Genomic DNA, 15,647 nt, shown 5'->3' with positions numbered 1-15,647 from the left:
GTAGACACACTTCAAACCACCTTCCTGTTTGCCGATGAACTCTTGTGATCTTGAAACTATATTTCTGACCTCACCACTCTCAACCTCTTGGATACTGGAACTACAATTTAGGTCCCCATCACCCTGTTGAATTAGTTTAAATCCAACATAATGACATTAGCAAATTCACCGCCACCGTCCCAAGGATATTGGTAGCCCTCCGGTTCAGGTGTAGACCATTCTGTTTGTAGAGGCCCCCCCCCCACCTTAAATGAGCCCCAATTATCCTTTTATCCAAATTTCTTCCTCCTGCACCATCCCTGTAGCCACGTGTTCAACTCCTCTCTCTCCCTATTCCTCACCTCACTAGCACATGGCACGGGTAACAAACTAGAGATAACAACTCTGTTTGTTCTAGCACTAAGCTTTCATTCCAGCTCCCTGAAATTGTGTGAAAAATGCTTGTTAAAACCCACAGCTTCCAGCAATTAGTCACAAAGTCACAGAGTCCCACAGCACAGAGACAGATTCCTTGGCCCAAACTGGTCCATGCCGACCAAAATGTCCAATTGTTGAGGGAAAATAAATCTGAAGTCATTAACCAGCTCCTTTGTTTCACTAACATTAATAAAGAGATTGCTGTCCTTACACTATGCCATTTAGCACACAATCTCCTTCCTGTATTCTGGCTTTCGGGCTTTCTGTCAAGCTTTAGCTGTTTTCTTTTAATGGCTGAAACATAGACAGCACCTTTCTCTCTGACTGTCTGAAGTTTTCCCAGTTACTTGTATATACCCATAAGCTGCTCAGCTACTTGGTAATCAATCATACAGTTGTTGGAGGAGAAAGTGAGGACTGCAGATGCTGGAGATCAGAGCTGACAATGTGTTGCTGGAAAAGCGCAGCAGGTCAGGCAGCATCCAAGGAGCAAGAGATTCGACGTTTCGGGCATAAGCCCTTCTCCATTCGTGAAGAAGAGCTTATGCCCGAAACGTCGAATCTCCCAATCATACAGTTGTTGGCAGGCAGAAGGTCTTCATCATCAACAACTGATCAATCTACAGACCAATCAGCTCTGTGTTGTCAACTGAATGTCATTTTGTACACGTTTCCTGGCTCTATCTTTTCTGCAACCAAACCCCACCACCCCAACCATGTATTGTACAAGCAACAGTGTAAACAGAACTTAAAACGAGTGTCTGTAGCTCATTTTCAAAAAGTGTAGCATTTGGTTGTCACAACCTTGGTTTTTAAAATAGTTCCTTCCCCATTTCAGTTCGTAAACAACATTACAGAAAAAATAAAAAGGCGCAATCTTTATACAGAAGATACAAATTTCTTGATGCTGCATCAATTGCCTGGTCTCAATGCTATTGATCAAAAAAATGTTATTTCGGTACAAATGGTTTTGTTTCTTCTACCCAGGTCTTACAAAGCATGTCACAACTTGTAGTCAGGTGACTACTGCAGCCAATTTAGATCCATATTTTGTCCTTTCTTACAAAATAAAAATTATTCTATGAAATATCTCAGTGTAATAATCAGATGATGTTAAAACTGAATCTTCCATACTTACCACAGTCACAAAAAGTGTTGGTGTTCTTGTTTTGAGGTCATGATAAAGCCTTTGATCTTCAATGGTTTTATCTCTTTATACACTAACCACTTTGTGGCCAAACTCTGCAGCAACTCTATCTCAGGTTTGCTGATGACGCCACTGTTGTAGGTCAGATCTCAAATAACAATGAGACAGAATAGAGGGAAGAGGTTGAGTGCTTAGTGGCATGATGCAAAGACAACATTTTCTTTATCAAAGTCAGCAAAATGAAGGAGCTGGTCATTGACTTCAGGAAGTGGAGTGGGGGGACACACCCCTCTCTGCATTAATAATGTTGAAGTGGAGATGGTTGAGAATGTGGGAGTGATGATCACCAATAATCGGTTATGGTCCACCCCGATCGGTGCAATGGTCAAGAAAGCACAATAAAGTATCACCTTTTTCATGAGTCTCCCACTCTGCAATCAAGACATGGACTCCGATCTTCAGGGTCACTCCTGGGTCCTATTGCCCATCTTCAGCTAAGTAGCACACCAGCTCTCCCTCCTTGGCTGCCCATCTCCACGACACACCCTACCCCATCTCTCTTCTTCATTCCCTTACAGCCCTCCCCACACCCAATTCCCTCATCCCACTCTCCAACCTATCCATCTTCCACTCTCCTTTCCCTTCCATAACTATTCCACCCCCTCCGGCCCACCCCACCACCCTATCTTCTTTTTCCTAGCTACCATCAGTTTTGAGGAAGGGTCACCGAGCCCAAGATATTAACTCTGATTTCTCTCCACAGCTGCAGCCAGACCTGCTGAGCGTTTCCAGCAACTTCTGTTTTTGTATCAAATAATGCATGGCTTGATGTGAAATCATGTACTTAAAGTGACCCCTACGAGATTAGATGGGGCTAAATAATGGCTACAAAAGATATTTTCTTAATGGGAGGCTTCCTGATGTGATCATTGTCAAATCCTTCAGAGGAGAGTGATGTCTGCAAGGCTTCATGATATTGAGGGGACTCAGCAGACAAATCCCAGAGAGACAGGGCTTTGGGAAGACAGCACAACAATCCTGAGGAAATCCTGAGCCAGGATTGGGCTCTTGGTCTTTTCACTTGAGAAACTTTCCTGGAGTGGAGGTTTCCACCTACAGCCAGCACCTCCCACCCATCAAGACCATTTTGTCCCCTTTACAATGAGGCTTTCAGAGTCTCCTTAAAAGATTTGCTCTGTTGTCCTCGAGATTCTTAAGTTGTAAAAAGAGGAACTGCTTTGGGAGCTGATAATTTGACATGTGGATGTAGTGCTCAGACCAGAGAAACCAAATCGATTGCAATGTTAGGGGGAAGTGACTTCGCTGATGATGCTGGAATGAGTTCACCCTAGCATCCTGTCGAGACATCATTAGTGAAAATACGTCAGCACACAAATGTGCCTTTGGTAAGTTACCCATTTCTTATCTGAAAATGTGCTGATGGAAAAGCGCAGCAGGTCAGGAAGCATCCAAGGAGCAGGAGAATCGACGTTTCGGGCATGAGCCCTTCTTCAGGAATGAGGAAAGTGTGCCAAGCAGGCTAAGATAAAAGATAGGGAGGAGGGACTTGGGGGAGGGGCATTGGAAATGCGAGAGGTGGAAGGAGGTTAAGGTGATGGTGATAGGCCGGAGTGGGGGTGGGGACGGAGAGGTCAGGAAGAAGATTGCAGGTTAGGAAGGTGGTGCTGAGTTCAAGGGTTGGGACTGAGACAAGGTGGGGGTGGGGGGGAGGGGAAATGAGGAAACTGGAGAAATCTGAGTTCATCCCTTTGTGGTTGGAGGGTTCCTAGGCGGAAGATGAGGCGCTCTTCCTCCAACCGTCGTGTTGCTATGGTCGGGCGATGGAGGAGTCTAAGGACCTGCATGTCCTTGGTGGAGTGGGAGGGGGAGTTGAAATGTTGAGCCACAGGGTGGTTGGGTTGGTTGGTCCGGGTGTCCTAGAGGTGTTCTCTGAAATGTTCCGCAAGTAGGCGGCCTATCTCCCCAATATAGAGGAGGCCATATCGAGTGCAGTGGATGCAGTAAATGATGTGTGTGGAGGTGCAGGTAAATTTGTGGCAGATATGGAAGGATCCCTTGGGGCCTTACTTATGCCCTCACCATCAAAGCAGCATTTCATTGAGCATGGAATCAAGGGGTCCTGGCAAAACGAGAGACAAAAGAATCAGAGGGAGCTGGTTGCAGCCATGCCTGGCACAAACGAAAGATGGCTGTGGTTGTTGGAAGTCTATCACCTCAGACACAGGGGATCAGTGCAGGCATCACTCAGGCTAGCGCTGATTAGACAGTCAAGTGTATCTGACTTGTGTCACAGCTTTGTCACATCTGACGATAGATTTATGGGCTATATATATTTTTAAACAACCTGAACAAATGCAGTATGACACACCTCCGAAACAAGTAAGACTTGGACTTCTGGCTGAGAGGCAGGGACAATACCTGCATAACATGAGCCCTCCAATGAGCTTGACATGCTTTCTCATTGTTAGTCGCTTGCACCTTGGTTATTATCTATTAATAAAAGCTGCTGAAATCCAACAAAACATCAGTCAGTCATGTAGACATTTGCCATCTAGCCCTGCAGATTTCAGCCTTTACTTCTCGCTTCTCGCATTCCTGGAGAGATTTTCATTTCACATTATTGTCCACATCTGAATCAATTTCCAGAAAATTATTTTATTACATTCCATTTTGCATATATGTCATTTAATAAAATGGTTTACATTGAAATTATTACATCAGAGTTCTTAGACAATAGAAGCAATGAGATATCTTAATGGTGCCGACATGTATCAGACTCATACCCAGTGTGTCCTTGACAATCCAGTGTAAAATGGAAATGAACTAGGTAACTTGTAATTGGTGTCTACTCAAAGCATGTTGTCACTTTTAACACCTTACAGCCTTTTATATTTTCAGGTATGCCTTTTGCTAAAAAGTGTATCAAATTCATTTTGATACTCCATGTACTTTTCACACAAAATTTGATATATTAAGTGGACATAATAAAAATTCAAGTTACAAAAATGTGTAAAACAAATCTGTCTGTTCTCACTTATTAGGAAGAGCATGCATTATGAGGATGCTATTGTCTGACTGACTCATTCAAATGGTGGGGATGAGGGTGGGGGTGAAAGAGGTGGGGGAATTGGGATAGTCAGACCACCACTTTCTAGTGAGGATGGGATTTACAGGCTGACCCATTATGTGGAGAGAGGGCTGATCCATTCCGATAATGGGGGGGAAATTGACAGAAGGACTCATTCTGAGACGTGTGGGACAGTCAGGCCAGCACATTCTGGTGAATGTGGGATTTTATTTTTTTCTAAAAATATACTTTTTTCCAAAAAGAATGGAAAAAAAATAATAAAACATGTTTACTAAAAATTTTTTAATGAAATTCAGTTTGTCCCCATACTGAATGTTTCAATCAATACAAATTATAATACTCTTAATATTTACAAAATACATTACATGTTAATTACACAGTCCAAGCTCAATTGGAAATTACCAGAGAATTCATAACCATTTTGTTTTCTCTACACATGTTCCAATTTAAGGTGTCTCAATACATTTTCAATACTCTTGATTCACAATGCATATTCTTTGTAAGGTACACCACGTTCTACAGTTTCAACTCTTCCGTATGCTCTGTCCGAAAGGCCATTGACAGCAATCGTTCCCCCTTGGACTGTTTCAGTATTTGAGGATTTGGGAACGATGCTGAACAATCATTGGAACACATTGCCATTTCTGACCATTTGATGGACGGAAGGTCATTGATGAAGCAGCTGTGCATTAACATCTCAGTGAAGGACCAGGGGCTCAGCACAGAGCAATGAACTGGAGCATTCGGCAAAAATGTGGAAAGGCTCATTTTTCACAGCATCAGTGATAGTTTCAAGCATGATGTGGGGTGATACCCAATGTTTTCGTACTAGTGGTCTACGTTTCAAACATAAACTCTTCAGAGCTTGTGCTCAAAACGTCGACTCTCTTGTTGTTTGGATGCTGCCTTTTTTTCCTGCTGTGTTTTTCCAGCACCACACTTTTGACTCTGATCTCCAGCACCTGCAGTCCCCACTTTCTCCTACTAAGGGTCTATGCACAGCTTGGTGCAGCTGCACACTAAACACTTTGGTCAGATGAACAAGGTACAGACTTACACAGTTAATGGTAGGGTCCTGAGGAATATTGTTAAACAGAACGATTTGGAAGTTCAGGTGCATAGTTCCTTGAAACCAGCACCACAGGTAGAGAGGGTGATGAAAAAGGCATTTGGCACACTTGCCCTCATGGCTCAGAGCAATGAGCATTGGAGTTGGGATGTCATATTATAGCTGTTTGTGCGTTGGGGAGGCCACTTTTGGAGTACTGCATACAGTGCTGGCTGCTGTGCTATAAGAAGGGCATTATTAAATTGGAAAGGGCGCAGAAAAAAATTACAAGGATGTTACTAGGACTGGAGGGTTTGAGTTATAGAGAGAGACTGGATAGGCTGAGCCATTTTTCCCTGGAGCATTGTAGGCTGATTTTTATAAAATCATGAAGGGCACAGATAAGATGAATAGCAAAGGTCTTTTCCCTAGGGTAGGGGAGTTCAAAACCAGAGGGCATATTTTTAAGAAGGAAGTTTTAAAAGGGAACTGAAGAACAACTTTTTCACACATGGGTGGTTTGTACATAGAATGAACTGATAGAGAAAGTGGTAGAGGCGAGTATAGTTACAACATTTAAAAGACCTGGTACATAAATAGGAAATATTTAGAGGGATATGGGCCAAACACAGGCAAATGGGACTACTTTAGTTTAGGAAACCTGGTCAACGTAGATTAGTTGGGCCAAAGGGGCTATTTCCATGCTGTATGACTCTGACTAACGTGGCCAGCAGGATGTGGTTGAAGTCAGTTCAGTGTTTTCCCCCCTTCACTAGGGATTTATACATCATGTTGCTTTGATCATGGTCCATCTTCAACCTCTGGATAAAGCAGAAAACAGATTGGGTGATGACTATGGTACATAAATGGGGAGCAAGCCAAAACTTCACCACATATAGCAACACAGAAAGTAGCGTACTGCTGATGAGCAGATTCTTACCCACAACAGCAAAGGAGCATCACTTCCACCTAGCCAGCTTTTGTTTGACCACAGCTACTCATTCATTCCATTTTTGGCTTACATCCCTGTCCCTTCAAAACGATTTCCCAGCACCTCCATGTAATCCCACCTGACAGTTAAGAGATAAAAAAGATGTGTAGGCCCACATCTCAAAGAGCCTTGACCTAATCTCAATTTGTGCAATTGGCAGGCTGACCCACTCTGGGGAGGGTGGGGTCATCAGACTGACCCATTCTAGAAGTTGGGTCGTCAGACTGACCCATTCTGTAGAGGTGGGGTCACCAGATTGACTCACTCTGGGGGAGGAGGGAAAGGGGGGCCTCATCAGACTGACCCATTGTGGGAAGAGTGGGGGATCATCAGACTGACCCATTGTGGGATGGATGGGGTTGTCAGACTGACCCACTCTGGGGATGGTGGAGTCATCAGAGAATCTCAATTTGTGCAATTGGCAGGCTGACCCATTCTGGGGAAGTGGGGTCACCAGACTGACCCACTCTGGAGAGTGGTGTCATCAGACTGACCCATTGTGGGGAAGTGGGGGTCTTTGGATTGACCTGACCCATTCTGGGGAATGTGGAATTGTTGAAAGACCCATTCTGGGGAAAATGGGGATGTCAGATTCATCCATTACGGGGAGGGTGAGATTATCAGACTGTCTCATTGTGGAAAGTGGGGTGGGGGGGTGTTGTCAGACTGACCCATTGTAGAGAGGGGGATGGGGTTGTCAGACTAACTTATTCTGGAGAGGGTGAGATTGCTGGACTGATCCATTTTGGGGTGTGGGGTTGGCAGACTGACCCATTCTGAGGATGGGATTGTTGACACATTTCCGGGAAGGCCCAGAACAGATGAACTCGGTCATGGGAAGTCTCCAACTTTGCTCCTTCGTATAGCGGATGGCTGAGAGTGGGGCGGAAGGAGGCTCTGAGTATCCCACCCTCCCTCCAATGGATCATTAGATTTTGCTTCCAGACTTTGGGGCCTACAGTTCAAGACCCCATTGAATGCAGGGGCATGTCGATATCTGAGTAATTCCGGGAGTTGATGCATTTGCTACTGTTGCCAGAGGTGGTACTGAGTTCTCTGCAAATTTTCAAACGGGGGAAACAATTACTCAAAAGCCTGATTAAATGGGTCCTGAATTTTGTCCCCACAAAAGCATAAAAGAAGGGATTGAGACTACAGTGGCAATAAGCCAGGTTCCGGGAAATGTACAAAGCATACTCCAGGCGGTTGTTCATCTCACAGGTTTTGAACGCCGGGACTTTCAATGTTACCAAAGAGAAAAGGAAGATGACCACATTGTAAGGTGTCCAGCACACAAAGAACACCACCACAATCCAGAAGATAAGTTTCACTGTCTTGTGCTTCTTCCTGGCTTTGCATCTAATGACAGTGTTGAGAATTCTCCAGTAACAGAACACAATAACAACAAAGGGGATGAGGAAGAACAAGATATTTTGCAGATAACAGCCAACCAGCTCCCATATTTCAGCACTCTCAGGTGGATAGTTACTAAAACAGTACAGTCCTTCCATCTGAAGATGTACATCAGAGTAGATTATCTCAGGGATTGTTGCCGCGAAACTAATTCCCCAAACGACTATGCTGGCTGTCACGGCATAGGAGACCTTCCTAATTCTGAAAGCGTACAGAGAGTGAACCACTGCAAAGTATCGATCAATGGTCATCAGTGTCAGCAACATCATCCCACTGTAGTAGCCAATGAAGAAAATTGAACTCATGAGTTTGCACATGGCCTTGCCAAAGATCCATCCTCTCGTGTGATCCACAGCCCAGAAAGGGAGCGAGAAGGTGAAGAGTAAATTGGAGGTGACCAGATTCAGAATGAAGATGTCCGTCACAGTCTTCAGCCTCTCATATCTCACCAGGACCCACAAAACTAGGGCATTTCCAGCCAGGCTGATAATAAAGGCGAGGCTGAACAAAACTGGTGTGAACATGGCTCCAAATAGATTAATGTGAATGTTCTCACATAAGTGAATAAAATGCTGATAATCTGTTGTTGTGTTAGATTCATCATCATAATGATCGTAATAATCTGAATAATTTGAAAGAGACTGTTCCATGGTGTCTGTTCTGTGATCTTAACACAGATGAAATTCTGGGTGTGGTGCAGTGGTTGGAACAATAAACTATGGAGAAAAAAAAAGATTTATATGTAACACATTTTATTTTAAAGAAACACAACCAAGAATAAAGTTAAAGATTAATTCATCATAGGACCTTGTCTTGTTGTTATCTTGAAGAAGTGCAGGGGTTGCACTGATGCAGGGCAAACCCCTCAGTTCTCATCCGACTGAATGTTCTGGGAAAGCAGAAGTGAAAGCTGTGCCCATTAATTATGGTCTAACTGGAAGATTGGCATTCACTGAAATACCTTTTACATTTTGTCACATTTCCTCTCCTCAGCAAGAGCCAATCTATACACACCCAATATTGACTTTGATGGAAAGACATCTGTAATGAGTGTTTGGTTGGCAACGATTTGTAAGAGGTGGTTTTACGCTAGTGCAGAAGTTGAAGGTTTTGCACAATAACTGAACAAAGTCAATAATCCACAGAATATTGGATTTTGTGTCAGAAAGTGCTGGATATAAAACGTGGTGTTTGGGGAGAAGAGAGTGAAGTGACATAACTCCCGGTTGTGATGTGTGATTAAGCCAGACCTATTCATTGAGTCACAGTGGGCATCTTACATTTGAACTGCCTCCTGTTGTGCATGATGGATGCCCTGTTCAGTGGCTGTACAGACCAGGAGGGGGAATGTCTTGGACCCTGTTTCTTAAAGGCAGCCACCCCCTTTTGAATGGGAGGCACACGGTGACTCCAGTGCGAGTTGCACCTGAATTTACACATTGATGAAAAGCCAAACGAGTAAGTGAGCATGCACCAAGGCTGTCAGACACTGCAACAGCAGCTCTGATTGCAGAACTGTTATGGTACAGAAAGAGGCCATTGTGTCTGCCATGCCTCTCTGTGTGAACTTCATGCATTAGGAAAAGAGACGAGGACTTGAACAGTGAATATAGGGAATTAGGTTGGAAGCGAAAAAACAGGAAGAGCAGAGTTATAATCTCAGGATTGCTACTGGTGCCACGGGCTAGTGAGGCCAGGAACAGAAAACAAGTGCATGTGAACACGTGGCTGCAGGATTGGTGTAGGAGGGAGAGCTTCAGATGTGTGAATCATTGGGATACCTTCTGGAGAAGGTGGGTCCTGTACAAGGAGGACGGGTTGTACCTGAACTGGAGGGTCATCAATATCCTGGGCGGGAGGTTTGCTAGAGTACTTTGGGAGGGTTTAAACTAGACTGGTAGGGGGTTGGGAAATGGAGCTACGGATCAAAGGATGGGATAGGTGGTGAACAGGCAAATGCAGCGTGCAAGAGTCTGTGAGGAGGGATAGTCACTTGATAGAGCAAAGTTGCAGTCAGTGTGAAAGGTTGAAGTGTGTTTATTTTAATGCAAAAAGTGTCAGGGATAAAGGTGATGAACTTAGAGCATGGATCAGTACTTGGAGCCACGATGTTGCGGCCATTACAGAGACTTGGATGTTACAGGGACTGGAATAGTTATTGGATGTTCAAGGATTTAGATGTTTCAAAAGGAAAGAGGAGGGAGGTAAAAGAGGTGCAGGAGTGGCATTGCTAATCAGAGATAGTGTAACAGCTGCAGAAAGGGAGGTCATCGAGGAGGGTTTATCTGCTTGGCAGTATGGGTAGAAGTCAGAAACAGGAAAGGAGCAGTTACTTTATTGGGAGTTTTCTACAGACCCCCCAACAGCATCTGAAACACAGAGGAACAGATTGGGAGGCAAGTTTTGGAAAGGTGCAGAAGTAACAGGGTTGTTGTCATCGGTGACTTTAACTTACTTGACATTGATTTGAACCTCCTTAGCTAAAATAGTTTGGATGGAGAAGATTTTGTCAGGTGTATCCACGAAGGATTCCTGACTCAATATGTAGATTGGTCAACTAGAGCGGAGGCCATATTCGATTTGGTGCTTGGCAAATCTCAGGAGACAGCATTTCGGTGATAGTGATCACAACTCCCTGATCTTTACTATATACACAGAGAGGGGATAGGAGCAGATTGTATGGGAAAGTAGTTAATTGGGGAAGTGGGAATAATAATGCTATTAAGAAGGAACTGTGGAGCATAAATTAGAAGCAGATATTCTCAGGGAAATGCACAACAGAAATGTGGAGGATGTTTAGGGAGCACTTGCTATGAGTGAGGGATAGGTTTGTCCTGCTGAGGCAAGAAAAGGATGGTAGGATGAAGGAACCTTGGGTGACAAGGAATGTGGAACATCTAGTCAAGAAGAATAAGGGAGTTTACTTAAGATAGAGGAGACAAGGATCAGACAGGGCTCTAGAGGGTTGCAAGGTAACCAGGAAGGAACGGAAGAATGGACTTAGGAGAATTAGAAGGGGACATGAAAAAATATTAGCGGGTAAGATTAAGGAAAACCCTAAGGCATTCTACACTTATGTGAGGAATAAGGGGATGACCAGAGAGAGGGTAGGGCCGATCAGGGATAGTGGAGGAAACTTGCGTCTGGAGTCGGAGGAGGTAGGGGAGGTCCTTAATGGATACTTTGCATCGATATTCACTGGTGAGAGGGACCTTGTCGTTTGTGAGGACAGCATGAAACAGACTGATGTGATCAAACAGGTTGATGTCAAGAAGGAGGATGTGCTGGAAATTTTGAAAAAGGTGATGATGGATACATTGTCTGTGCCAGGTGAGATATATCCTAGATTTCTATGGGAAGTGAAGGAAGAGATTGCTGAGCCTTTAGTGATGATTTTTGCATCATCACTGTCCACTGGATTAGTATCAGACGATTGGAGGGTGGCAAATGTTTTCCCTATAACTGTGAGACCTGAACTCGACACAATATTCCAGAAGAGGCCTCACTAATGTCCTGTACAACATGGTTTCTCATCGCCTATGCTCAAAGGACTGAGCAATGAAAATAAGTATGCTAAGCACCTTTTTAGCCACCTTGCTTATATATGATACAAATTTCAAAGAATTATGTATTGGAACACCTGGGTCCCTCTGTTCTACAATAATATCCAAGGCCGTACCATTAATTGTATAAGCCCTACCCTTGTTTGTTGTACCAAAATACAATATCGCACATTTATTCAGGTTGAACTCCATCAGCCATTTTTTAGCCCATTGACCCATTTGATCAAGATCCCTTTGTAATCTTAGAAAACCTTCTTTACTGTCTACTATGCCACCAATTTTGGTGTTGCTCACAAACCTACTAACCATGCCTTCAATATTCGCATCCAAATCGTTTATGCAAATGGAAACAAAAGTGGACCCAGAACCACTCCCTGTGGAACACTGGTGACAGGCCTCCAGTCAGAAAAACAACCTTCCACCACCACACCCTGTCTCCTGCCATTAAGCCAATTCTGCATCCAACTCCCAAGCTCACCCTGAATCCCATGTGACCTAACTATACTAATAGGTCCACGACACGGAACATTGTAGAAGGCTTTATGAAAGTCCAAGTTAATAGTGTCTACAGCTCTGCACTTATCAATCTTTGCTAACTTCTTCAGTTAGTTACACCTAAATACCTCAAAAAGGAGCAGCTGTTACAGCCAGAAATTTTTCCTGTCCTCCATCTTGGATTACCCAGAATCCCTCAAAGGTAGAAGACAGAGGGTGGTGGTGGAGGGTTGTTTTTCAGACTGGAGGCCTGTGATCAGTGGACAGGCACAAGGACCTGTGCTGGGTCCTCTACATTTTGTCATTTACATCAATGATTTGGATGTGAGCATAAGAGGTACAGTTAGTAAGTTTGCAATGACACCAAAGTTGGAGTTGTAGTGGACAGTGAAGAGGGTTACCTCAGATTACAACAAGATCTTGATCAGCTGGACCAATGGGCTGAGAAGTGGCAGATGGAGTTTAATTCAGGTAACTGCGAGGTGCTGCATTTTGGGAAAGCAAATCTTAGCAAGACTTATACGCTTGATGGTAAGGTCCTAGGGAGTGTTGCTGAACAAAGAGACCTTGGAGTACAGGTTCATAGCTCCTTGAAAGCGGAGTCACAGGTAGACAGGATAATGAAGAAGGCGTTTGGTATGCTTCCTTTTATTGGTCACAGGAATTGGGAGGTCATGTTGCAGTTGTACAGGATATTGACTAGGCCACTGTTGAAATATTGCGTGCAATTCTGGTCTCCTTCCTATCAGAAAGATGTTGTGAAACTTGAAAAGTTTCAGAAAAGATCTACAAGGATGTTGCCAGGGTTGGAGGATTTGAGCTATGGGGGAGGCTGAACAGGCTGGGGCTGTTTTCCCTGGAGCATCGGAGGTTGAGGAGTAACCTTATAGAGGTTTATAAAATCATGAGGGGCATGGATAGGATAAATAGACAAAGTCTTTTCCCTGGGGTCGGGGAGTCCAGAATTAGAGGGCATAGGTTTAGGGTGAGAGGGGAAAGATATAAAAGAGACCCAAGGGGCAACGTTTTCACACACAGGGTAGTACATGCATTGAATGAGCTGCCAGAGGAAGTGGTGGAGGCTGGTACAATGGCAACATTTAAAAGGCATCGGGGTGGGTACATGAATAGGAAGGGGTTGGAGGGATTTGGGCTGAGTGCTGGCAGGTGACAATAGAGTGCGGAGATGGAGATTGTGCTGATTTAGACACCTGGATAGACGAGGTTCCTCCTATTAGAATTAGGATTTGCTTTATTGTCACAAGTACTCAAATGAGTAGAGTGAAAAGTTTACAAGTCGTCACTTATGGCACTATCTTGGGCAAAAGGTATCTAGGTACAGAATCTTCAGTGCAAGTTCTTTGGGAACAAAATCAGAAAAATAAAGAAATAAAAAGTCCAACATCACAAATCGTAGAAACAAAGTAGAAAATAGAGATATAGAAAGTTCAGGACAACAGTCCTTCTAACCCAGTCCCAATATGGAAAAATGCCCAAAGAACCACATCAGAGGGCAAAGACCAGACCTAGGTGCTAGCTGAATTCAGACTGGTGCCATGCACTCCCTCTGGTGCTGAGGGCTCTGACAGCACTTTGATGAGTTAGATGACAAAAAGAGGCTGAGAGGCAAACATCATAAATTACTGCGAAGACAGCCAGAAGGCTTGCTCGAAATGCCAAGGCGTATGATAAGTTGGATTTAACTGTGTTTGATTTTATTAATATAGTTTTTATTCAATTAGTCAAAAGGACTCTCATCGCTTAATATTAGTATAAAGTTATATTTATGTCCTTGTATTTTATTCATGAATTTTAACTTCCAGCTCAGTATTTCCTCAGTCTATCAGATAATAAGTGTTAAAGGAAGAATAAATAATTTAATTTCTAATCTTACATTAATTTGCCATATGCCTTTTTCCCTTCTGTATTTATATTCCTTTCAGGATCTGTTAAACTATTTGTAGCTGTATCTCCTTCTGTATCTGTATCCTTTTATGTTGCTATATCCTCCTCCATCCATGCATCCCGCCCTGCCCCTATATTTCCCTCGGTGCCGGTGCCCTCCTGTGTACTTATATTTCTCCTCTGTACATGTATTCTTCCTCTATCTGTATCCCCCTCTACACCTGTATCTCCCTGCATACCTGTATCTTCCTGCAGCCTGTATCTTTCTGCGTGGCTGTATCTCCCTGCATACCTGTATCTCCCTGCAGCCTGTATCTCCCTGCACGCCTGTATCTTCCTGCATGCCTGTATCTCCCTGCATGCCTGTATCTTCCTGCATGCCTGTATCTTTGTGCATGGCTGTATTTTTCTGCATGCCTGTATCTTCCTGCATGCCTGTATCTTCCTGCATGCCTGTATCTTCCTGCATGCCTGTATCTTTGTGCGTGGCTGTATTTTTCTGCATGGCTGTATCTCCCTACAAACCTGTAACTTCCTGTTTATTTTCCTTAGGACTTGTACCTTCTCCCACTCTTGTATCTCTATCTGTATCCTGCTCTGTACCTGTATTTCTCCTCAGTAACTGTATTTCCCCCCCATAATTGGTGTTCCTCCTATATACTTGAATCTTTCTCTGCACAACACTTCACTCTGTTGCCAGTTCTCTCTCTCAACTTTTGCAGATAAAAATTCTGACATACTGTTTTGATCTAAACCAGTTTCAAACAGTCAACCATTCTCACAGCCACACACCATCTAAACGACGCCCATGAGTAGGGTTGGGAAGGGGTGGGGTTTGGGGTGGGCTAATTTCAGCTTGAAATAGTCGTCTCTGGAATCATCTGGATAGAGACTGCCACAGAATGTGCTGTGAACAGACTAATCTGGCAGGTAATAGGGAGGAGACAATGATCATCAAGTTAGAACCAATAAATAGCAAATTTAAAGACTGACCTCAGAAGATTCTTCTTAGTCCAGAATGTTGATAGATAAACAAGGATGAGCTGATCTGGTCCCTCATCTGCAAGGGTTATGATCTATCGAAAGTTCTCCAGAACTAAAAGAATGCATTTCGAAGGCAGTCAGCTTGTTCAGATATGAGTCATTCTGAACAACGTCATCACTGCATGCTATACCATTCCTCTTTCGTTTGCGTCAAATGAAGAAGTCTTTTTTAAAAGTTATATTGGTGTTGCTGCCTCGAACAGCATTTATTGCCAGGCCCTGGTTGGGTGAGCTGCCTTGTTGAACCACTGCAGTCCACATGTTATATGTAGACCGGGATTTTGATCCAGGGACAATGAAGGAACAATGATGCATTTCCAAGTCAAAATGATGAGTCGCTTGGAGGAGAAATTGCAGTGGTATTCGCTGCATTCATCCTGGCAAATTGGAGCATGCCATCACACCCCTGACATGTACCTAGTAAATGATGGACAGGATTCAGTAGTAACTTGCTGCAAGATTCCTACCCCCTGATCTGCTCTTGAAGCCATTGTGTTTGTTTGACGAGCTTAGTT

The 15,647-nt window shown here is 43.7% G+C and overlaps 1 protein-coding gene across 1 annotated transcript; it reads right to left on the bottom strand.

Moving 5' to 3' along the window:
* Window positions 1-4,224: 4,224 nt before the first annotated feature.
* Window positions 4,225-15,171, bottom strand: LOC132832128 (C-C chemokine receptor type 3-like). Its single transcript, XM_060849861.1, has 2 exons — window positions 15,082-15,171; window positions 4,225-8,841 (listed from the first exon to the last, which is right to left on the bottom strand). The coding sequence occupies exon 2, from the start codon at window positions 8,773-8,775 to the stop codon at window positions 7,675-7,677; it is 1,101 nt and encodes a 366-aa protein (XP_060705844.1). The 5' UTR covers window positions 8,776-8,841; window positions 15,082-15,171; the 3' UTR covers window positions 4,225-7,674.
* Between the last annotated feature and the right edge of the window lie 476 nt (window positions 15,172-15,647).

The sequence above is a fragment of the Hemiscyllium ocellatum genome, chromosome 34, assembly GCF_020745735.1.
Source record: "Hemiscyllium ocellatum isolate sHemOce1 chromosome 34, sHemOce1.pat.X.cur, whole genome shotgun sequence".
Classification (NCBI taxonomy): Eukaryota; Metazoa; Chordata; class Chondrichthyes; order Orectolobiformes; family Hemiscylliidae; genus Hemiscyllium; species Hemiscyllium ocellatum.
This window is presented reverse-complemented; position numbering and strand designations above follow the sequence as displayed.